The sequence below is a fragment of the Lynx canadensis genome, chromosome B2 (assembly GCF_007474595.2).
Source record: "Lynx canadensis isolate LIC74 chromosome B2, mLynCan4.pri.v2, whole genome shotgun sequence".
NCBI classification, from domain to species: domain Eukaryota; kingdom Metazoa; phylum Chordata; class Mammalia; order Carnivora; family Felidae; genus Lynx; species Lynx canadensis.
Window position 1 is genome coordinate 133,553,955 of NC_044307.1, and position 24,065 is coordinate 133,578,019.

At 34.1% G+C, this 24,065-nt stretch overlaps 1 protein-coding gene and 1 non-coding gene across 5 annotated transcripts in view; both read left to right on the forward strand.

Moving 5' to 3' along the window:
• Window positions 1-24,065, forward strand: part of STXBP5 (syntaxin binding protein 5) — a 174,048-nt gene that overhangs the window by 113,772 nt on the left and 36,211 nt on the right. The window contains exons 19-22 of one of the 4 annotated variants that reach the window (XM_030316544.3): window positions 1,447-1,512; window positions 6,187-6,246; window positions 6,346-6,393; window positions 19,172-19,222. In XM_030316544.3, coding sequence (XP_030172404.1) covers window positions 1,447-1,512; window positions 6,187-6,246; window positions 6,346-6,393; window positions 19,172-19,222 — 225 coding nt within the window. The remainder of the gene's footprint in view (window positions 1-1,446; window positions 1,513-6,186; window positions 6,247-6,345; window positions 6,394-19,171; window positions 19,223-24,065) is intronic. The other 3 variants (XM_030316545.3, XM_030316546.3, XM_030316547.3) reach the window with 3 other exon arrangements.
• On the forward strand, window positions 15,152-15,259 carry LOC115515093. The gene has a single exon (XR_003969159.1). It is a non-coding gene; the product is annotated as a U6 spliceosomal RNA (small nuclear RNA).

A 24,065-nucleotide genomic window follows, 5' to 3' on the forward strand; every position in this document is an offset into this window, starting at 1 on the left:
CTGAAAATGTTATTGTAAAAGGTTTCTTAGTGACTGGACTGTGACATTATGTCTTTTACCAAAAGATTGGCAAAGTAGATACTGGCCACACATGTACATATGTTGACATGATACCTGATTTCTGAGGTCTAGATATGTAGCCCCTTGTGTGTTGCCCAGCCATCCCAAACTCTTGACATGTGTTTGTTTGTAATTTTCAAAGAATTTTCAGAAATTCTTTTCATTCCAATCACTAAACAACTTACTGTCCATACTGATTGTTTACTCTGCATGTTACCATGTCTTTTAATTCTTGTCCACAGCATAAAATACCTTGTTACAGTTTCTCCTAAGAATTTAGGCCATCCCCTAAGATAAGTTCTATGTAATTCATATACATCTATGAAAAGAAAGTATTTCTTTAGAGCTCCTTTTAAAAATGTATGGCTTGGGGCGCCTGGGTGGCGCAGTCGGTTAAGCGTCCGACTTCAGCCAGGTCACGATCTCGCGGTCCGTGAGTTCGAGCCCCGCGTCAGGCTCTGGGCTGATGGCTCGGAGCCTGGAGCCTGTTTCCGATTCTGTGTCTCCCTCTCTCTCTGCCCCTCCCCCGTTCATGCTCTGTCTCTCTCTGTCCCAAAAATAAATAAACGTTGGAAAAAAAAAAAAAACTTTTAAAAATGTATGGCTTAATTATTAAGAGGTATAGTCCTATAAGAGGAGTAATGTACAATATTTTAGATATTGTAAATGTGGAGGTACAAAATATTTTCTTAATTATTCATAAATATTCAAGGCATGTGTTTGAGACATACTGAGTGGAAACCACTTTGAAGTTTGAGAGTTCCTATGATGTAAAAAATTACCAAATTTATTACCAAGTACTTATTTTCCCTCAAGAGAAGTCCAATAAGTCCATCATATACTCTCAAATTAGTTTTTTTGTTTTAATTTTTTTTTAATGTGGTATTTATTTTTGAAGGAGAGAGAGAGACAGAGCATGAGCGGGGGAGGAGCAGAGAGAGAGGGAGACACAGAATGAGAAGCAGGCTCCAGGCTCTAAGCTGTCAGCCCAGAGCCTGACGCGGGGCTCGAGCTCACGAACTGTGAGATCGTGACCTGAACCAAAGTCGGACGCTTAACCGACTGAGCCACCCAGGTGCCCCTCAAATTACTGTTTTTCAGCAAAGTTCTACTTTATGTCTAATGTCCTTGAAGAATAGCAAATTATATCTTGGAAGTTTTCTTTTTGCTTAACTGATGACTACTGTATTATTTTGAGGTGATTTAATATCAAATGTTCCTATTTCCTGTCTCAAGATTTACAGGCACAATGGTATCAAGGCCAGTACGCTCCAGTCATCTGCTTTTTTAAAAATGGTCAGTCGTTAAATGTGTGCTGTAAATAGGGATGAAACTGCTCTTACATAAATTTGTATTGTGATTTGGGTTTTGGTTTTGTTTTTTTAGCAGGTCTATGTGATATTAGTGAAGGGACTGCAGTCCCAGAGGATCGCTGCAAATCTCCAACTTCTGGTAATTTGTTTTTTTATTTTATTAAGAATTATAATCTACAGAAACCATTGTAGTGTATCAAAATTCCTTTTACAGATAAGTATTTAAAATAACACCTATAAGAAACTTTTGTGTTACATATTTATTCTAAAAATCATAACTTTTCTTTGCATTCTCATTAAGTGAAAAGAAATGCACTAGACAAAAATCCACAGCTCTTACCTGCTAAGAGTCCTATAGCTGTTCACTGGCTTTCTAATATTTACACTTTTTTAGAGAAAATATATTTTACTCCTCACCATTGGAGCAGATGGGTTAGTTAATCTGCAACCTTGTCTCTGCTCTAGGCATGCCTGGTATCATCTGGTAGAATAGTGCCCTAATTCTTGGAAAATGTCCACTTAAATATTACCAAAGATTTTTAACATTTATAATCCAGTGGTGACTGTAGACAAAATAATTGTAGGCCATATGTGTTTTTGGTTTTGGTCAAAGTGATATTTGATATAATTTTATAGCTATATTATAGCTTTTTGTCCATATTATATAGGTTTTTATGTGATCTATGTATATATAAATATTTCAGTGCAACATAATTTTTGGTACCTTTTCAGTCTCCTTAAGATTAAGAGGATCCTGAATTATTATTATTTTCAGTGGGTAGAAACTTTGCCAGTCTTTACTAAGATCAACTTCACAATTTTAACTACCATATTAAATCATTATGGCTGGGAATATTTGTCAGCTTTGTACTGGAAAGATTGTTCTTAGCATAAAGTAACACAGTTCTTAGATAGATTTGGATCCTTCCATAGCTGGTTCTCCTACATCAGAAATCATTTTAAGCATGGGAAATATTGAGAAGTGCATTTTACTTCACTCCCTCATGTTTCAGTTTAGCATTTTATTAGACCTAGAACTGTAAAAGTTTTGTGATAATTTTCTTTTTGAAATTCCTTTTCCTAATACTACATAAGTTATAGCTTTTCTTAAGATATATCCACCTTCTGGTTTTCTTAATCTTTAAATTTCATAATTAAATTCACTCATTATTGAAACATGGAGCCATCAGAATTACATAGTTAGCACCTACTGCTAAGTCTGGACATTGGTACAGTAAACTTTGAATGATATGGAACAAGTAATTCTATTTCTGATCTGACAGACCTAGAGTGATTTCTGAATTTGGAATTTAGAATTATAATATCTTTTCATTACTGCTGTTCTGTGTCCATCTACCTACAATACTGTTCTGGTCTTCTCACCTCTCTCTCCAAAGACCATGTGAATGCCATTGTCAATGTGTTAAGGCTGTAAGCCAAATTGGATGATTTAGACATGTAATATAGAACCCAAGTAAACTAATATTCCTCATTATCCTAAGCCAAATTTTCAACAGGTGTACAGGTGTGTGTGTGTGTGTATGTATATATATATATATGATATATATATATCAGTTCGGAATAACCAAAAAGAGGTATTTATAAGTAAGTATTTAAGTATACTAAAATCTCATAAGTATATAAATATAAAAAGTGCATAAAAGTAAAAACTCTCCAAATAGCTCCTTTTGTACCTGAGGAACTCAAACATTGTTGAACATTTTCAAATATATTATGCTTTTTTGTCCATGTGAAAGGACAGTATAGTTTTAATATACAGATGATATGATACTGGGTATTGTTTCGAGTGAGTTTGAACTGCAAAGTAAACATTGTGACTGAAAAAATCATTGATAAATCACAAATTCTTATCTTAGATATAAAACTTTATTTAGTTTAGTCTTTGACTATGCTCTGAAAGATATAAGAATTTCTGAAGAATTATATCCATTCCTGCATATGAGGAAAGACTGCTTTCACAAAAAAAAACAACAAATTTTAGTAGATAGTAGTTGTGCCTGAAACGTGTTTCATAGAGCAGGAAATAGATCTCCCTCATGCATACATACTAAAACATACAGTAGAAACTAGAATAAAATTCTGGAAAACTAACCCTTTGACACTTTTTCTTACAGCTGTGTCTTTCACTACTTGTCCATTTTAAAATAGCTAATAGTAATTTTTGCTACCCATGTTGGGCCAGTTGTCTTATTCTTTGCACATTTGTAACTTTTTTGCCTTCATTGCTTTTAGAACCCCAATAAAGGAATAATTTAGTATCCTTCCTCTCCCCAGTACATGAAAATTCTTTTAGTTTAGAATGGTCAAAAAAGAAAAAATGGTTGGGGTAAGTTTGAGGTGAATCAGAGGAACCACAAGGCAATCGTGTTATTAAAACCATGGAAAGTAGTAATTAAATTACTAGCCTCAAATACTTCCTGCATTGTGATAGGATATCTATCTGTGTGTGTATCTATCTATCTATCTATCTATCTATCTATCTATAGTTAAGTGATATAATATAGACTATTAAAACCAATATAGTTAATAGAAAACAGTGTATCTATGAGAGAAAAAGAAATGCATGAAAGTGGGTTGGAAGTTAGTGAGTCTCTCATAAATACTAGGAGAACCACTATTATAGAAGTGAGAAGTAGCCATATGTCCTTTATCAAAATCAGTGTGTTTACTCAAAATAATAATATAGATGAAGAAAAACTTTTTTGAAAAACATTTCAATCCATGATCAAAATTGGTGATCCCAACAATTTGGCTGGTCAATATCAAAGCTCTATTCAAAAAGCATACTGAGAATATCCAAGTTATGAATATAGTTTGCCTTTTCCACTTATTTTTAAATAAACCAGGAGTCTGTCAGAAGTAGAATATTAATTCTGTCATCTTGAATTAACATAAGAAATCACTTCTTCCATTTCCACTTGATCTCTATTTCAAAGAACTCAGATTTCTTTACTGAGCACTTTAATCATGGAATTTTGTTTTAGTACTACATCAAAAGAGTGTGTGTGTGTGTGTGTGTGTGTGTGTGTGTGTGGTGTGTCTACACATATGTGAAAATAATAAAAACATCTGTTAGGTTATTTCAGGTTGAAGAAGGCTCAGGGCCACATTAACCATGATATAATAAACAGTGCCTTCAGGAGTTTCCATGTACCCTAAAAACAAAACAAAACTGTAGATAAGTTCAGTGTTTATTTTATCACAGTTATTTGGTAAATATATTCAAGTGAGATATGCTGAAAACATTTTTGGAACTTTGACAAAAATTCTGACAACCAATGATAGGCATTTTCAGTTAGGGGAAAAATAAATCCGTTTGCTTTACATTTATGGCTTCTGTTGCCTATTACGTTGGAAATAACTAAAAAACATTTTTATGATTTGATATTCATGTTTGATAGGTTACCTAGCTATTGCTCTAAAATGAAATATATCACATAAAATAAGTATTAATAATTTTTTTTTACATTCCTGTGGCTAACCTCTTATAACCATTATCTTCTTTGAAAAACAAGTATATCCATCTCTACTCCTGAAAATGTTCCATCGAGTTCAGTGTTACTTATGTGATATTTTTTTGATATAGGATTTATAAGGATCCATAAGTGCTATTTAACAAAAATAACATGGTTTTTAAGAATAATCTTTTAAGACTATTCTAGAAGTAATTGGATACTGCCAATGTTGACAGGTTTTACTTGGTCCTTGGAGAGACTTCAAAGATATTTTCCACTTGGCCAAAGAAAGCATCAGTTTGACCTTATTTATTAAGGTTCAGTACTTTCACTGGGATAAAAAAAAAAAAAAAGTAAAGAAAAACGGCCCGGTGTTTTAGAAGTGCAGTGCAGTGGGAAAAAGACGTGTGTGTGAACTTAAAATATGAGGTATTAAGTGAAGTACACATCATAGGTGAAGTATACAAAGGGTTGTTGAAATTCAAAAGGGGGGAAGTGATTTATATCGAGGAGACTGGAAATTTATGGATGAGATATCATTTGAAATGTGCTATTATGAAGAATAGATCATTTAATAATAGAAGTTGTCAACTAGAGTGCTACTTAGTAGTACATTTATAAATGAAACATTAATGTCAGAAATCAAATATAAAAAGTTAGAAACACTTTTTTAAGGAAAAGACAAATAAAATCTTAACTGTAAAAATATTAGATAAACTTATATTAGAAGTCGCAGCTGGAATAAAATTAACTATTTCTTACCTCATTAAACATAAGTAAGTATTTGAACATACCTAAAACTATAAGTATGATCCTCAGTTTTTAAAAGATCTCTATGGTAGTAGTAGAATTTATATATGATTTTAACATTGGTATCTGGAAAGCTAACTCTGAAGTAAATTTTGTCAGTATACTTCTTGCCCGAGATTCTTAGTTCTAGATGAACCTTATTCAGTTAACTAATATCGAAGAAGTTTTGCATTTTCGTTCAGAAACTGTTTATTGCTGCTTATATTGTTCTTTACCTGTTCTCTAACGTATAATGTATACCAAGATTTTTCCAAATGGTTGTAATTTATGGAGAAATCATTATAGAGTTAATATTTACATATATTAAGGAATTCTCTACCATGAAAGATAACGAACTACTGATTACTTTTCTTACTTTAATATTATGAAAATTGTTATTGATTATATGCATGACATCTCCTCGTGGCTAATAGTATGGAAACTTACCTTAGAGGTTACCAGATTATTTTGGTTGTACTTTTCCCTGTGACAACTCGTGTTTGTGACTGACTATGTGCTTGTTCCTTCCATTGTCTTGATTCGTGTAGGTTCTTCATCACCACACAATTCAGATGATGAACAAAAAATGAATAATTTTATAGAAAAGGGTATAGTATCTTTATTTTAAAGCATTTTCTTTTAATTATGTTTAATTTTAGTTTACTTTGAATAGATTTTGACGTTTTATATCAAAATATTATTTTCAGTGAAGACCAAAAGCAGAAAGTTTTCCAAGATGGTAGCCAGTGATATAGGTAGGAAATAGAAATTTCTCTTTTGTTTCTAATCCTTGCTATATGCAGTGTTACTCAACACCAGAAAATGATCTAATGCATTGCATTTTGTATATATTAATTTGTTATTTCTATGCTAAGCAATAATCTCTTGGGCTGTTTCTTCTAAACTCATTGGGGCAATAATTATTGAAAATCAGTTAAATTGGTGTTGCAGTTTTTTCCTGACTTACAATGTGAATTATTCTGTTTTTATTTTGGCTTTATTTAAAATAAAGCAGGGTTCAATTTATGTCGTAAATAGTACAGTTTTATACCAAATTTTGAGATTTTTCCTTTATAGTTTTTATTTGTATTTTCTCCTACCTTTTTCCCATCCTTCTCAAATTTTTACAATCCCCAATTTCAATGGTTCTCTAAAATATTGACTCTGTAATCTGCACTGCCCTGGAGTTAAATGGGAATTTTCTTAAGACTCTCCCCCCAATCCCCACAAGTAAAACTAAGTGATGGAGAGTATTTTATATTAATCTCTTTGGCTGTTTTTATGAGTATACTTTGAATTGAATTACCCAGTCTAAGGTTTTCAAAGTTTAAAATTAGAAAACAAAATACATAGGGGCGCCTGGGTGGCGCAGTCGGTTAAGCGTCCGACTTCAGCCAGGTCACGATCTCACGGTCCGTGAGTTCGAGCCCCGCGTCAGGCTCTAGGCTGATGGCTCGGAGCCTGGAGCCTGTTTCCGATTCTGTGTCTCCCTCTCTCTCTGCCCCTCCCCCGTTCATGCTCTGTCTCTCTCTGTCCCAAAAATAAATAAAAACGTTGAAAAAAAAAATTAAAAAAATAAAAAAAAAAAAGAAAACAAAATACATAATCAAACTTTGGGGATATAATCAAACTCTAGGATTTTTAGTTCGTCATAAAAGTTTGAGTATTCGCTGAAGATTTTTAAAGGCTTGAGAAGTACTGTTTTACAAAAAGAATAAATTTAATCTTCGATTTAAACCCACAATTTTTATTATACTGTTTTTTGTTATTTACTTCCTCTGAAATGCCTATCACGTGTTCCTTGAATTATATTAAATGAGGAGCATTTCTAGGCAGCTGAAATAGATTTACCTTTGGTCAACTGATAAAGTTTAATATATAGTAAAATTAAATTGCCAAAATTCTCAGAAGTAGCGTCTATATTGTCTGCATATTGTAAATTGAACCCTGTTTAGTCATGTTAACGTTGGCTGACTGTTAGCACGTCTGGTCATTTTTTAAATAAGATGGTTTATTCTTGGGCAAAGGGCTCTTCATATATGGGGAATTGATTATCTCTTTGGTTTTATAGTAAATCAGTTGGTAATAGTTAAATCGCTTTAATTATGTACTAGCACTATCGCATAATACTTTTCAACCAAATTTTTTATACTATATTTTGTCTTAATAGTACTTACTGTCATATAATGTAAAAAGTTATAAGAGACCTTCCTACATACACTTTTGCAAAGAACTTTTATGATCTATCAATTATCTAGGAATTTTACCTTACATAAAAGGAACTTTGTATATGATTACATTTTTTTGAATAATTTCTCTGATTTTTGATCCTGTATTTGCTTTGTTAACTATGTGTTAACTAGCTCCTCTGTTTTTTTCTGTTGTGAATAGAACACATGACATGGAATATCTGAGTTTGAATATTTGAAAGTTTTCAATTAACAAATTTCTTAGGATTAAGAACATTACTAGAAGGATAGTTCTTTGGTAATGTTCTTGCTTTTTATGTTGTTGGCAAGTTTTTGTTTTTGTCATGCCAGTTTTTACATTTTTTGGGAAACACATTAACTTTATTCACCATTTCAACGGTTAGGTTAGTTACAGTTATACATAATTATTTTACATCTTCAGAAACTACTGCTCCTATTTTATATGTAATTTTGTTTGGTAATCTTCCAATATAGGTTTTAATCCCAACAGATTTACAAGAAAAGCTCTCTTCTCAATTTTTCCTTTGTTCAAATGGAGACTGCTCCATTTTAGACTGTAAAGTTTTTACAGTTAAAAAAAAAAAAAAGGAGTTTATCTTCCTACATTAGTGTCTAGTTTTGTAATAAGAGTTAACATAAAATATGCTATTGAAAGCACAACAAAATGTCAGTGAAACATTGCGGAGGGGGGGGGTTGGAGAAACTCCTACAATCTCCTGAAGACCTCTCTGTCAAGACATATTTTCTGCGTAAAGTTTATGGTGTCAAAAGTGCTAGGATTCCTTGAGCATTCTGAGCTCACTGTGTTCCCTATCATGCAGTCCTGTACTTGCTCTGAAGTTCCCTGGGCCTCATCAAATTACCACCTCTTTCTTCCTCAGTCTACAGACATTTATAGCTTCAACTTTAGGAAGTTATGAAGTGGCCTCATAAAGGAAGGCATTAAGAATTAAGTCTAGACCCCTAAGATTGACACTGGTTAAAAAAAAAACAAAACAAACAAACAAAAAACCCTCCTTGCATGGGAGACTGACTGAATGTCTTGGCTCTGATACTTTGTTTCTGAAGCTTTACCTTTTCTTTGAAAGTAACTGCTGCCGACATTGGAGGAGTAGGGAGCAAAATGTCATTCTTAAACAATCTAACCTAAGCTTGGAAAATCAACCCCCTTTTTTTTTTTTTTTTTTTTTTTTTTACTGCCCAACAGAATAGCAGAGTTAGCTGAGATGATAACAGTATTTTAAATATGTATGTGTGTGTGTGTGTGTGTATATGTATATATATATATACATATATATATATATATATACTTATATATATATATACTTATATATATATACTTAAAAATTACAATTTTTCTGACACTGTGCCAGCCCTTTATAAATAATATTTCTTATTTAACCCATTCAGTGTAACTGCATTGAGCTACTTACTATTTCCCTGTTTCACAGAAGGGGAAACTGAGAGATAGAGTGTAAGTAATGTATCTGTTGGTTACATATCTAGTGAATGATGGGGCCAGGGTTTACACCCAGGTAGTCTGACTTCACTATTTGTCCTTTCAACACTGTACTGTATTACCTCTTAAGACAATTTCCTGGAGTCTGGAAGGATTCAAAAACAGATCTGTTATGTGGTTTGTAACTAGATATTCTGGTTATGACCCTGTTCTATCCACATAGTAACCTAGAAAAAAGGATGACTCATGCTAACTTATGCCCTCGTACCAGATCACGGTTGTCATCTTGGTGCCTCTCACCCAAACGTAATATACCGTGCCTGGAAGTTTACCTTTCTCAAAACTCAGACTCAAGGAGAGTAACTACAGCAAAGAGTAGAGTCTCCTAACCCATCTACCCAATGCCCAGCTTCTTTGTTTCCTGGCTGACAGCTAACTCAGGTAACTCAGCTAACTCAGTGACTTCCTTATTCATGCATAAGAACAGCAGCCTAAAAAGGCATAACTTTAGCCTTAGGAGTTCAACAGCAAAAATACAGCAGAATATAATACAATTGCAGCATCCCTAAAGAAAGGTACATGTATGTAATACACAGATAGTGATTTGTTTTGCCTGTTCATACTTGATGATTAATTTTTGTTAGTAAAATCTTAATGATCAGTATTTCCAAAATCAGTCTTTCCTGTAGTGGTAACCATTTCTGTAAATCATTTAGAAAATAAGAGTGGTTATCAATTTATTATTTGCTTATTATTTATATTTTACAAAGCTTTGGAAATGCAAAATTCTGTAAAACTTTTTGTTATCTTACGTTTGTATAAAAAGTCCTAAAATATATGTCTTTGTTAAAGTGTTAATCAAATTTTTCATGGTACCTTATGAATAAAATATGGTCCAGATGCTAGCATTGTTTGGTAGATTTTGAAACTACATAATCAACCTTTTCTAAAGATTATTAGTTCTATTTCATTATGATTCTCTTTTCATTGTGAAAGATAGGTTTCTAGCTGGATCCTGTCCATGTTCCCTATTATTACTAATTTTCATACAGAAGGAATGATTACATGAAACTGTGAGGGGGAAATAATAACTAGAGGTTAAAATATAAAGATTCAAAAGTATAGTGACTTAATGAGTGCTGTGCCAAAACAGATAGAGATCAAAGCTCCATTTAATGAGCACCAGTTCCAGACACTATAGATATTTTTCAGGTTGTATTTGTTAACCTAGGGAGGATTGTACCTCTTTTTAATCTCTCGGATTCTAGGTTAGCAGTTTTTTGGGTAATGAATGATGTTCTTTTTTTTTTTTTTTTAATTTTTTTTAATGTTTGTTTATTTTTGAGACAGAGAGAGACAGAGCATGAACGGGGGAGGGTCAGAGAGAGGGAGACACAGAATCCGAAACAGCCTCCAGGCTCTGAGCGGTTAGCACAGAGCCCGATGCGGGGCTCGAACTCACGGACAGCGAGATCATGACCTGAGCCGAAGTCGGACGCTCAACCGACTGAGCCACCCAGGCGCCCCTGAGTGATTTTCTTTTTTAGCAAAAACTAATTTTTGAAGTCAATTGATCAATGAAAATAATGATCATTAGTCCAAGTATTGTTTTCATTAGTTCTCTTTTGCATGAGTCCCAGTGATTCCTTCTTTAAAGTGTTCTAACCCAACTTAAATGGATTCATAATCATTATATTCTAAATCACTAACTCATTAAATTCTATAATTTTAAATCTGCTCAAGCTCCCTTATTTTTCAAGAAGAGAGATTGAGCCTCAAAGAAGTTAAGTTGCATATCCAAAGTCATGTCCCATAGTAATGACCTAGTCAGGACCAGAATCCAGGTCTCTTGAACTCTTGTTTTACCTATAGCGTGTCTTCACTCTCATGCTTTCTGGCCTCTTTTTCTTGTGCTGTTTTCCGAATTCTTTTATATTTACATTGAAAAATAAATTCTCAGAGGCCCATTTGGAGTTTGCCATGTGAATACGAAGGTATGCACCAACTTAATGAAGTACAATTTTAAGTTACAAAATTATTCTAATTCATGATAAAACTCAAATTAGTACTGATAGTTCTACATTATATTCCCCAATATTCAATCTCAAATGTGTGGCTGTTACTTCTGTAGAAGTTCATCTTTATATTTAATCCCTCGTGTGGCTTTTAGAAGACTAGAAGCTCATCTTGAAAGAGAAGATGAAAGACGAGTCAAGTGTGCAGGTAAGATTACTCTTCCTCAGTTTGTGAAGAACTAAATTGTTTACAGTTAGGTACTTTGAAACTATTATACATGTCTGAGTTTTTCTAATGAGTTCTTTTTCTTTTTCAGGATGACTAAAATCTGAAGAGTATGGCATAGTGTGTATTGGGTTTTCATTTTGTTTCCGAGTGTATTTTCTGTCAAACTTCATAATAAAATCTCAGCAAAGTCTGTTTGTCTTTTCTCTGTCAGTATTTCCTGTGTATGCATTTCTTTCTCCATAGAACTGTCTTTTCCTTACATTGGAAGAATGTAAAATGATCTTCTAGAAGTAACTTCCTGTTTGGTTCATAATATAAAATCAGTCCAAGCTAAAGTTAAATTAGTGAAATAATTTCAAACGTCATCTTTTTGATGAATAGGCCCATGTTTAATTTGCGCTCTTTTTCTCTTTATTTCATTTGTGAGAAAATTCTGCTGCTTTCTGTAGAAGTAAAATTCCAGTGACAGTTTGTTTATTCATTTATTTACTCATTCATCACCATGTTCACTGACCAAACATTAAGTGCTATACACATACACAGACACAGTATTTTGCAAGATAGATTTTATTTCCAGACTCATGGAATTTAGATTTCAACATGGGAGATAGACATTGATATTATTAGGTCTGTTGGCTATTAAAATAATGTGTGATAAGTGGTGAGAATTTCTACTTCTTGGTCCTCCTTTTCCCTTGGCTTCTTTGCCATATCCTATAAGTTGAGTTTTAGTTTCTTTATTGTTACGGGTTTTTTTTTATTTAATATGCATACATTTCAACATTTTGCTTGAAAAGAGTGGTTTCCACTCATAGGAGAGCAGAGACTCAGGTTTATAGCCTGCCAAGACACAGCTCTGATACCAGTGTTCTTCAGATTGAAGAAACTTTATTGTCATTCCTATCATTTCTTCTGTGGACAAAAGTATAGAAAAAGAGATCTGGTTTATACTCTCCAGTGACAAAAGATTTCAAAGCAAGGAAGATATTGGGTATAAAGAGCAAGAGTTGAAGAATGCACAGTTGAACATGAGAGGAACAGACAACTTGTCTTCCAAGAACTCATTCAAATTATGTCTTCAGTTTGAAAGCTGCGATGGAAGTTCAGTAACTTCAAAGCATGTGTGGAAGTTTCTATATACACGCAGTGAAATCAGCTGACAAGGTAACTGGGTTGGCAAGTGCTTCTGAGACTCCTGAGAAGTAAAAATGTGATCATCAAAAAATCCTGGATAGTCTGTGACTGCTTCATCCACAGAATGATCCCAGGGTACAGAGTGTCGGCCAGGTGGCCTGACTAGAGGTTCTCCGGATTGGATCTGCTGCTTGTGGACCTGCCATCAAGGAGGTTGACTAAACAGACCTGAAAACAAGTATATTTCCCAGAAGTCACAAAAATTCAAAGATAAAAACATTTGGCCTAAATTTCAACGTTAGACCTTAGGTTTGGGACTTCGCCTTCCACAAGTGTAAAACTAGTCAGACTGGATGATGAGCTCTTCTTTCTAGGCATTGAGCAATAGGCAGTGTAGGGCTGCCATCCTTGAAAGAAGGGGAAGTATGAAGCGAGCCCCACAACCTCTCCAGGTTTCTGCCGTGGAACACTTTCCTGTTGCAGTGCAGGGTGGGTAGAATTCAGGCGAAGGTGCAGTCCCATCCAGCTAGGGAGGCAGAGGTTAGAGTTCTGGGCTGCTAACATGGCCGCAGTGTGTGAGTTAGTGTGCTAGAGAGGAAGGAACCGCACAGAGGGAGACTCCTAGAAGTCTGTGTGCAGGTTCGCCTCCAGTTCAGCTCCAGGCTAACGCTGTACCTGAGCTAGACCGTACGTCACGAGGCCTAGCACCAGCCACCTGCTCTAAGGCTGAGAGCTGACAGGGATACCAGCAGTCACCCAGTTCTGGGAGTTGTTGACATTAGACCCTGCTGAGCACCTTGGTGATTCTCTTGATATCCCAGCGAGGCCCTCCGTAAGAGTAAGGATCACTTCTTAGCATAAAAGCCATATCCTAGAACTAAGTTCAAACTGAAATAGACCTGCTCTAACAAAGAATAAAGTGAAGCCTGATCAAACCAAAGGATTCTCCAGTAGTTTAATGGCAAGGTGTAGAGCAAAGCTCACCACCTGTGAAGATGGATGACACAATACAGACTCCCTTCAACATATTATCCACTCTGTCCAGCATTCAATCAATGAGAAGTTCCTGGGCATGTAAAATAAAGATTCAAAGTCAAAAGTAGGAAAATGTGACCCATAATAAAGAAGTTGGGGCATCTGGGTGTCTCTGTTAGTTGCACACCCGACTCTTGATTTTGGCTCAGGTGATGATCTCATGTTTCATGCATTCAAGCCCTACAAGACCTCCGCTCTGACAGCATGGAGCCTTTGGATTCTCTCTTGCCCTGTCTGTCTCTGTCCCTCCCCTGCTCTCTCAAAAACGGAAAGAAAGAAAGAAAGAAAGAGAGAGAAAGAAAGGAAGGAAGAAAGAAAGCAAAGAAGAAATTAGAAACAGACTTCAAGATGAACTAGATGCACAAATTAGCAGCTATGGATTTTTAAAGCAGCTGCTAAAGTATGTTTTAATATTGAGAAGAAAAAAAATGTCCATAAAGAGTGAACAGAGAGAATATCAGCAGAGAAAATAACAACTTTATAATGAATAAAACGAAGTCTAGTACTGAAAAGTTCGATATCTGATACATAAAATTACCTGGATGAGTTCAGTATCACTGGATAGAGACTGTAGAAGAAAGGGCTATGGAACCTGACGACAAATACAAACACAGTGTGCAATGCTGAAGATGTAAATCCCCTTCCCCCTCCTTTTGCTCTTCCCCTTGCCAAAAGATAGACAAGTTACATTAAAAGGTAGGCGATAATCTGGCTTTAGATTTCTTAGCTATGTAGCTACATGCAAAGCTGTAAGAAATGGAGCAACTTGAGTTTTGAGGAGGTAGAGTTGTGAATTGGGATTTTCTCTGATTCATGTTTTTTTTTAACAAGTTTGTAAAAGATTATGTTTATATGCCTTTCTTTTAAACTTAAAAAGCTGCTACTTAAAGACATACTTTAGAAGACCTTGGGATGTGGGGACAGTTGTACTAGAAATGATTGTCCTTTATGGAACTCTCTTCTAAGGAAATAATCAAAATATGTGCAAATATTTTCATACATTTTTTGTTGCCATATGTATTGGAAAATACCTTATTGTTGAGTAAGTGTTCATATAAGTAAATATGCAACCATTAAAATATACTAACAACTGATGTAAGGAAATGCTTTTTTTAATAGTGAGGAAAAAAGCAAGATACAGATTTGTATACTAAATAAAAATTTATATTAAGTGGCAGGAAATACGGAAAATTTTGTCTCTTGATTATGGGAATTCATGATGGCCTTATTTTTCTGTTTGTATATTTTCCAAAATTTCTGTAAAGAACACATAATTCAAACCTTAAAAAATTAGATCCGTGTGTATAGGGGGACAGTTAGAAGAGATTAATCTGATAATGCCTGTGAATCTATTAATTGAGACTTTTTCATCTAAAAATTCTAATTATAAACATGGAAGAAAGAATGTAACCTTTAAAATATTTTGGGAAGGTGCTCACTTTAGCACCACATGTTACTAAAATTGGAGCGACACAGAGAAGATCAGCACGGCCCCTGCACAGGGATGACACACAAATTTGTGAAGCTTCCATGTTTTAAAAAATAATAATAGAATATTTTGGGGAAAGATAAAAAACATTGTCCCAAGTGAAAGATGACTTACACGAGAGTTTATGCCATGATATCATGCATATGAAATTCTAGAATAAGCAAAACTGATCAGTGGTGGGGAAAACACATCAGAGCAATGGTTATTTCTAGGGACAAGGACAGGAATTGATTGGGAAGAATATGCACGGTCTTTCTTGGATCATGATGAATTTCTATATCTTGTTAAGGATTTGAGTTATGTAGGTGTGTACATTGTCAAAACTCAATATATATTTAAGATCTATTCATTTGTATGTAAATTTTACATAAAAAGAAAAATACTGCCAACAAAAAGGTGGGGAACAAATAGTTTTGTGAAAATGTACAAAGTCTACTCCTGCTGGCTTTATCCTCATATCCTATGGTCTTAGATAAGTATTCCAGAGTAATAAGATAGTTATAAATTCAATGTACTCTAGTTAGCACCTTGTGCTTGCTTCTCTTAATACTTGCTACATTGCACTGGACTTATTTCATACCTCGAATGGACGGTGAACTCTTGGAGGGCCAGTAAATCCCTGCCTTCTGGCACATAGCTGGCGTGTGCCCAATAATATTTAATAGGTTAATAGTAAGTAGTCTCTCGGCCCTTGTTCCCACGTCTTACCTGTAACAAAAATGTTTCTCTATTCATTACAATTATTAGTTCTGTAATCTTTTTTTTTTATAATATCAATTGGTAAGTGGAATTAACAAATAGCAAAGTTAATCCTTTAACATTTGTTATTTTCAAGTTCAAGGGGCTTGCTTAAAATTGTATCAAAATGTTACAGTAGTGTGGCTTAAATATCTGTCTTTGAAAACTATGATTGAGTTTGTGGTCAGGTTGTGGGTCTCCAGTTGCAAAGTGTTTTAGGAGGAAATATTAGACACTATAATTAAATCATTTTGTGACATTTATAGTAAAGTTACTACAGTAAAAAAAAAAAAAAAAAAAAAAGCTGCCTTGTCATTATTGTGTGGTTCTAACCTCAATAAAATGTCAAAGTTAGACCAACGGAAGATTTATTTGAAAGTTCGTTAGTTATATTCAGAGATTTTTTTTTTACATGATAAATTAATGCTAGACAAAAAAATACTGTATTTTATGGGAAAGGGTAACTTAAGTTTTAAAATATTTGAGAATTTTACATAAAAGGATTTCTAGTAGAAAATCCTGAGGGAGATTGAAAACATACACTTAAGAAATTCAGAAAGAAATTTCATGCTAGTGAAATTTTTTGGCAGAAATATGTATATGGTTATTGAGTGAAAACTTCAACAGATACATTTCTAATTGACAAAATAGTTAATACATTTTAATTTAATGAGGATGAATGATATAGCTTGTAAATTATTCAAGTCCCTTATCTTTGTTATGCTTAGCTATATATTGAATTTAGTTTTTGAAACAAACTTAAAAGATGTTGAAGTTCAGTGGTGCATTACTGTTCCATACTTATGTCCTAAAGTGGTTTTTTTTTGTTTGTTTTGTTTTGTTTTGTTTTCCATTTTGTTGTTTTAGTTACTTGGAACATTATCACAGAATTAGACTAAAGGAATGTTGGGTAGCTTACAAGTATATTAGTAGCCCATTAGGATAGCATTTTACAATTTATTTAGAAATCATTGCATTTGTTTATTATTAATAACTAGCATTTATCAAATCCGTATTGTGTGTCAGGTGTCACGCACCGCGCTTTGCTTACATCATCTTGTATAATCTTCACAGCTATGAAATTGGCATTATTATCTATCCTTTTTTAACAAATGAGGAAATTGCAGGTTTAGAGAGGCAAAGTAATCGGCCTAAGGTCACACACACTTGGTAGTTGGATGAAGTGGCTTCCATCTCAGGTTTGATCTGATGCTTAATCAAGTCCTAACCACTACATTTTACAAACTAAGTATTGAAGCTTGTCCTGGGAATGTTTACAGTGAACTAACATAATACATATGCATACTGGGTTTGCTCAATTAGTTTTGGTTCCTCTCCTGAAGTTTCTTTTGGTCTAGGGATCTGGTTCCTCAAAGTGTGGTTCATAGACCAGAAGCATTGGCGTTTCCTGGGAACCTGCGGGAAGTGTAAGATCTCAGGCCCTAGTCCAAGAGTATAAAATCCGAATCTGATTTAACAAGTTTGCCAGGTGATCGGTGTGTACATTCAAGTTTTGGATAAGAACTGGCCTGAAAGAATAACTGGGTCAGAGTAGAGTAGTGGAGTCTAGAGAGGCATCGGCATCATCCGAGTCATATCTTTATACTCTACCAGACTGATTTTTTGAATACTTCAGATAACATGTATATTATACAGATGTTATTTATCAGTCTGTGTACATTGTACCTATGATATTTGGTGAAAACCTTTGAATTCTTTTGAAAGTATTAATACTATATTCTAGAAGACGGTTTTGGGAGTATAATATCTTCTAACTTTAGGGAATTGGATATTAAATACAACAGCAACCATTTATATGAAATCAACTAACTGTAGGTTTCACTGGCTAGTTTTGTAGTAAATTTTATCTTTTAACTGACATTGATTACATCTGGGTGAAAATGGGATAGGACTGATTTTATATTTGACTCATTTTTATTTTTTAAAAGATGATGATTAATGAATCTTGGAAATGAAAACTTGATTTCCCCCACCCCTTCCCAGTTTGCCTAATGCCTCTTGCCTAATACTGGATTTGTCATTTTTTTAGATGTGGAAGTTATATACTATGACTGGATTTCTCTTTGTTTACATGGCGCCCTTATGGACTAGCAGGGTCTGTGCTTTAAGTATCTCTTAACGGCCCAAAATTTAACCCAACATGTGCATTCATGTATTAACAAGTGCTTTTTCGGTATTTTACATAGGAAGCACTATTCTGTTATGCATGCATTGCCACTAACACAATAGATACAAAGAACTCCTAACTTTAAGTCACTTCCTAGATTAAGGCAATAACTGACTTTGAGGATGGAAAGTGAATTCCAGTAAGTTTATAATAGGCTTTTTTTATTATTCTGATGCTAAATTAGAAGTTGACATACACAGAGTTTATATTTTTGTAAATACCATAATTTTAGATTGAGCATGACTTTCGTCTTTCACTGACGTGTAAATAGCGGTGTTAATGTATATCCAGAATAGGTGAGCCCAGATAGTTTTATGATGTAGTCAAACACTTAAATTTAATCTTAGATAGAGGTTGTCCTATGTTCTAAAGATTAACTTAAAAAATAATGAGCGGGGCGCCTGGGTGGCGCAGTCGGTTAAGCGTCCGACTTCAGCCAGGTCACGATCTCGCGGTCCGTGAGTTCGAGCCCCGCGTCGGGCTCTGGGCTGACGGCTCGGAGCCTGGAGCCTGTTTCCGATTCTGTGTCTCCCTCTCTCTCTGCCCCTCCCCCGTTCATGCTCTGTCTCTCTCTGTCCCAAAAATAAATTAAAAAAAATAATAATAAAAAAAAATAATGAGCTCAGTGGCTATGAAGATGAGCTGGAAAGGTTTTATTATATCGATTACCCAAACTCAGTCTTCTGCCTCTGTTGTCCTTATCTGCATCTTCCTACTAAGAAATGACTTTGCTTCTCTTAGAAAAGCCTAACCCTTTCCTGTGAGCCTGAGAAATAATTAACAGTTAGAATTTAAAAAGCTTTCTTGAAGTAAGAGCTTCACGCACACAAAGATAGTGTACCAAGTAAGTACAAACTTCTTAAAAAATTGAAAATAAGATTTACTTTCCACCCATAATATTATTAATCATATTTTAATTATCTTAGCATCTAGATGTAGTAATAAAAGTATTCACTTCTATCTGGAAGAGCAGTTGGTATTAATAAATACGAATCATATACTCTTCAGAACTTTAAAAATGCGTTTTATTTTTCAGCAAAGATGTCAAGGAAGTTAAGCTTGCCTACTGACCTAAAGCCTGACTTAGGTAAGTAAAATAAATAAATGAATAAAATCCATAGTAGTTAAACTCCCTTCAAGGGGAAGACCAGGAAATCAGAAGATTTAAAATTACGATAGACTAGATTTTTATCGGAAATCAAGTTTAAAAGGAGTAAGAAGTTTAAGGATTAATAGCCTCTAGAATGTCATCTGTAAATTATAAAAGATTGTAATTTCAAGCAAACCAAAATAATATATTTTCTCAGTTCTCATACTTTATTCTAAACAAAATTTAGTATAAGATTGAAATTTGTGCAATTTCAGATTAAGTTCTATTAAAAGTTATTATGTCCCATTTAACTATCTGAAAACTTACTTGAACTTTATAAACTTACAACATTTTCACAGTAAATTAGTTTTCTGTATTACATTGAATTTCTCGTATCAAGAATCATTATTAATTTTGGTGATAATAAATTGGGAAGTATTCCTTTTTCTATAGCACTTTCTTTACAACTAATGCACTAGGTAAACAGAATGAATTCACTCACACATTCCTTTTGCTTTATACCAGCTCAAAAACAGCTCCCTGATATCACAGAATAGGGACAAATGACATTCCAATAAAAATAAAAATAAACTTGCAACATTTCTTTTTAAATAACTCACCTTTTTTTTTTAATTTCAGAAATTGCAATTATTTTTAATAAAAAGTAGACTGGCTGAAGATGATTTCACCCATCTTTGTCATAGAAATAACTAGATTTCCTCCCTTGCATTTGCTCACACCCATTATCTTTTCACTATTTATTCCTTAGATTCCTTGACTGTCTTTTTAAGTAATACAAACTTAGATATTGGCCCATTTCACCATTCTGATTTTAGCATTTCCACGTCATAGTCTTATCTCAGTTGTACTGATAGAGAGCATGTGATTATTAGTGAGAAGGCATAATATCTTCCGTTGTCAGAGTACAAGGTTCCATTCCTGAACATAAGGAAAAAGAGTTTAGTAGAATCCTGTACTAACACTGATGTTAAGGGAACCAGAATTAATTCTAGAGTGTAGGATAACATGTTTTGAGAAGGGAATAGTTCCCTTCACTATACAAATGACAGATGTAATTTGAAACCAAGTGTATCTGAGAGGCAGAGTTTTCATCAGACTAAGAGGCCCGTAATTTCATTAACACTAAATACTGTGAGTTAAAATGTTTTTGTCTCTTCTAGTATCTTAAAAATATGAGACGACATGTGTAGAAGTACTTTTAAAATTCATAAAAAGAGCATAATTATTTTTAAAAAGAATATTCACACTTATAAATTATGTAAGTAATGTAATCAGCAGGTATACTCCATACTTATTTGTAGATCATCTTTATGAAGTTCATGTTTTAGCTTACATGCCCATGTATTTCACTGCCCTAAGCCAATAACTGATTGCTACATACCTTGGAACAGTCTCTGTGCTGCCTAAGTAATTTCCCTTCGTGTCATTGTGCTGCTAAACTATTTTTAGAGATTCTTAGCTGGTAATTGTTTTATATTGGCTGGGGAGTCAATGGGGAACAACAACTCTATTGATAGGCTCAAACTGTCAGATGTTCCCAAAGCAGCTGAAGCTGTTGGGACTATTCCTGCAGCTCTGGAACCTTCTGTGACTAGAATTCACTTTGGCTTATAAGGAAATTGTGCAACATTGCACTTGTACTATATCTTCACCATCCTATATTCTATGGCCCAGTCTCAGGAACCATGGGTGATATTGTTAGACCTCTGATGTTACTTTTCAAGTGTCAACCACCAGAGGGGGGGGAAAAATATTAGACTTTTATACCTTGATGTGAATTAGTTTTATGTCCTAGAATTTACCCTGACCAAACTCATCTCTTGGCATTATGTTTTGACGGAGGGAATAAAATATTACATAAAGCTCTATGTGGGAAGGAGAGGGGAATATACATGGGTAGAATGTTCTAAGCATCCAGAGTAACATGAAAGCAATGATTTTGTGACATGCTTATAACACCTACAGTTGGATGGCATTAATGACAAATGTTATCTGAGTTTAGATCTTCCAGAAACACCCCATGTTCAAATATATTTTGTTCAGTATTTAAAGACTGAACTTTAATTCTCAATAATAATCCAAACACTCCCTTTGTATATTGGTGGTATGACTAATCCCTTGTTTATATGGAGTTGCCTAAGAAAGTTTTGGACTTGGACATGACTCAAGTCCTGACTCGTACTAATTAGCTTTGTCATCCTGGGAAAGTTATTTAACCTAAGTGTCTGTTTTATTATTTGTTATATTGTGGTCATAAAACTTTTCACAGTTGTTAAGTGGATTCAATAGAAAGATAAATGTAAAGTGTTAATGAGAGTATGTATCATATGGTAGGCCTTGCTTAGCGATAGCTATTTTCATTTCTGCTCTTAATAAAATTTCTGTTCCGTCTGTTTAGCTTGCCCAATTTCTAAGATTCAAGCCACAAAGATCGACAACATGTGATTTAACAATAGTATAAATTATAATTCATGAGCTGCTAAAAATTCTAACTGGTTTTCAAACAGTTCTGGGCATATAGAATTTTGTAAGTTCAGGGATGCCTGGGGGGCTCAGTAGGTTAAGCATCCAACTCTTGATTTTGGCTCAGGTCAAGATCTTGCACTTCGTGAATTGGAGCCCAGTATTGACTCTGAACTGACCATGTGTGGCCTGCTTGGGATTCATTCTCTTTCTCTCTCTCTCTCTCTCTCTCTCTCTCTCTCTCTCTCTCCTCTGTCTGCCCCTCCCCCACTCTTTCTTGTGCCCGTGCACTCTTCTCTCTCTCAAAATAAATAACCTTGAAAAAAAGGATTTTGTAAGTTAAATATTGATTCTGATTCAGTTCATTTTCAGAGTTTCTTTGGTGATCTAATTTTTATAGAGAAGTCATAATACAAATGCAGTTGTAGCTTATGAATTTAATATAGTTAAATTATTCCATTAAATTAAAACATTGTTTATTTGTCTTGTAATTAACATTTGAAGTATAGATATGTTGTGAATCACCTATTGTAATTTTAACAGTAGATAACAGTAAGAAATTTTACACAGATTAATTGATAATGAAATTTATATTATCAAATTTTCTTATCAAATGTATATTTATATTAGATTTTCTTATATTATCAAATTTTTATGGATTTCTGTCTTTACACTAGGTCACAACTGAAAATATATGTCCAATCACCTTGCATGTGTATGTTTCGTTAAATATTTTATTTATTGATTGATTTTTATTTAAATTTTAGTTAACACACAGTGCAATATTGATCTCATGAGTAGAATTCAGATTCATCACTTAAATTCAACACCCAGTGCTCATCACAAGTGCCTTCTTTAATATCTATCAGCCATCTACTAAATTTAAATTTTCTACTATTTGGGGCACCTGGCTGGCTCAGTTGGTAGAGCATGTGACTCTTCATCTCAGAGTTATAAGTCTGGGCCCCACATTGGATGTAGCAGTCACTTAAAATTTAAATAAAATAATTAAATTTCTATTATTTTACTAAAATAACTTTGAAAACTTCAGAGTTAACATTTGGAATCAATTTATATATTTAACATTACCACACTCATCCAGTAATGAGCTTTTGCTTATGGAAAGTTGTTACATTTACAGGAAGTAGTTCTTTTTTACTGTGTCAAACAGGGTATACAGGTAAAAGAGACATGTTTAGGAACTATAGTTAGAGATTGCCCATCCTGTTGCCATAACTAGTAGCTTTATTATTTTCAGAGGCCAGTGATAATCAAAATTCTGTTGTATACAATTACCATTTGGGGAAATATTGTCAATGCATGAATCTAAATTTGATTACAAACGCATTTAGAGGAGGTACAGTTAGGATTCATTTATACGTTTTTTATTTAATAAAATACTTTTTAAAAGACTTGAATGTGTTTTCATTTTTCATGACATATGAAGTCATTTCTTTCATGATAGCACTGACACTATGTGATTGGAGGAAATATTTATTAGATATGAACAGTAGAAAGTACTAGAAGTTTTAATATCCCAAAGTTGTTGCACCAGCACATACCATTTTAGATACTTTCACCTACAGATCTGTCTTCAGCAAGTATTTGTTGGATATTAGTATATGCCAGACACTATGCTAAATCCTACAGGGCATCAAAATGACACAGCACCTGTACTCAAGAAACTCAGAGTCACTTGAGAGTGAGGCCTAAGACAAGCCCAAAAGAACTACAGAACAAATGTACTCTTAGTGCCATGGGAGAGAAAAAAGCTATCGAGATTCAAAAAAGAGAAAAACCATATACAATTTTCGGGGTCAAGATAAACTTCATGAAGATGACAGTACCTGAGATAGCAAATAAGCACGATCTTGATAGGTAGAGAAAAGAGTGAGACACAGGAACCAGTCAGAAAGAAATCACAAGCAAAAGTCTAAAGTAGGTGAGTGCAAGGTAGGTCTGGAGAACAACGAATGACTCATTTTGTTCTCTCAAGGTTCTGAAAGCAGGGTAGCATTGGAAGATAGGGCCACCAAGGAGAGTTGGAAATATTTTGTGGAGAGTCTTAAAAACCTGAGTAAAATATTTAGCATGCTCAAATAAAGAGGAGCCACCGAAGAGTTTTTAAATAGAAGTGATAGAACTATGACTGTACCTTGTAAAACTCAATTGAGTTATGTTAGAGCAGTGACAGAGTGAGGGTGGGGAGACTACTTGGGAATTGTGCGGTAGTCTATGAATGGTAATGAAAGCCTGAATGAAGGGTGATGGAAGTCGATTGGTAATGGAAAGAAGGGAACAACACTGGGGTAAAATAAGTTAGGACTTGGCATCCCACCAGATGTATGTAGGTAAA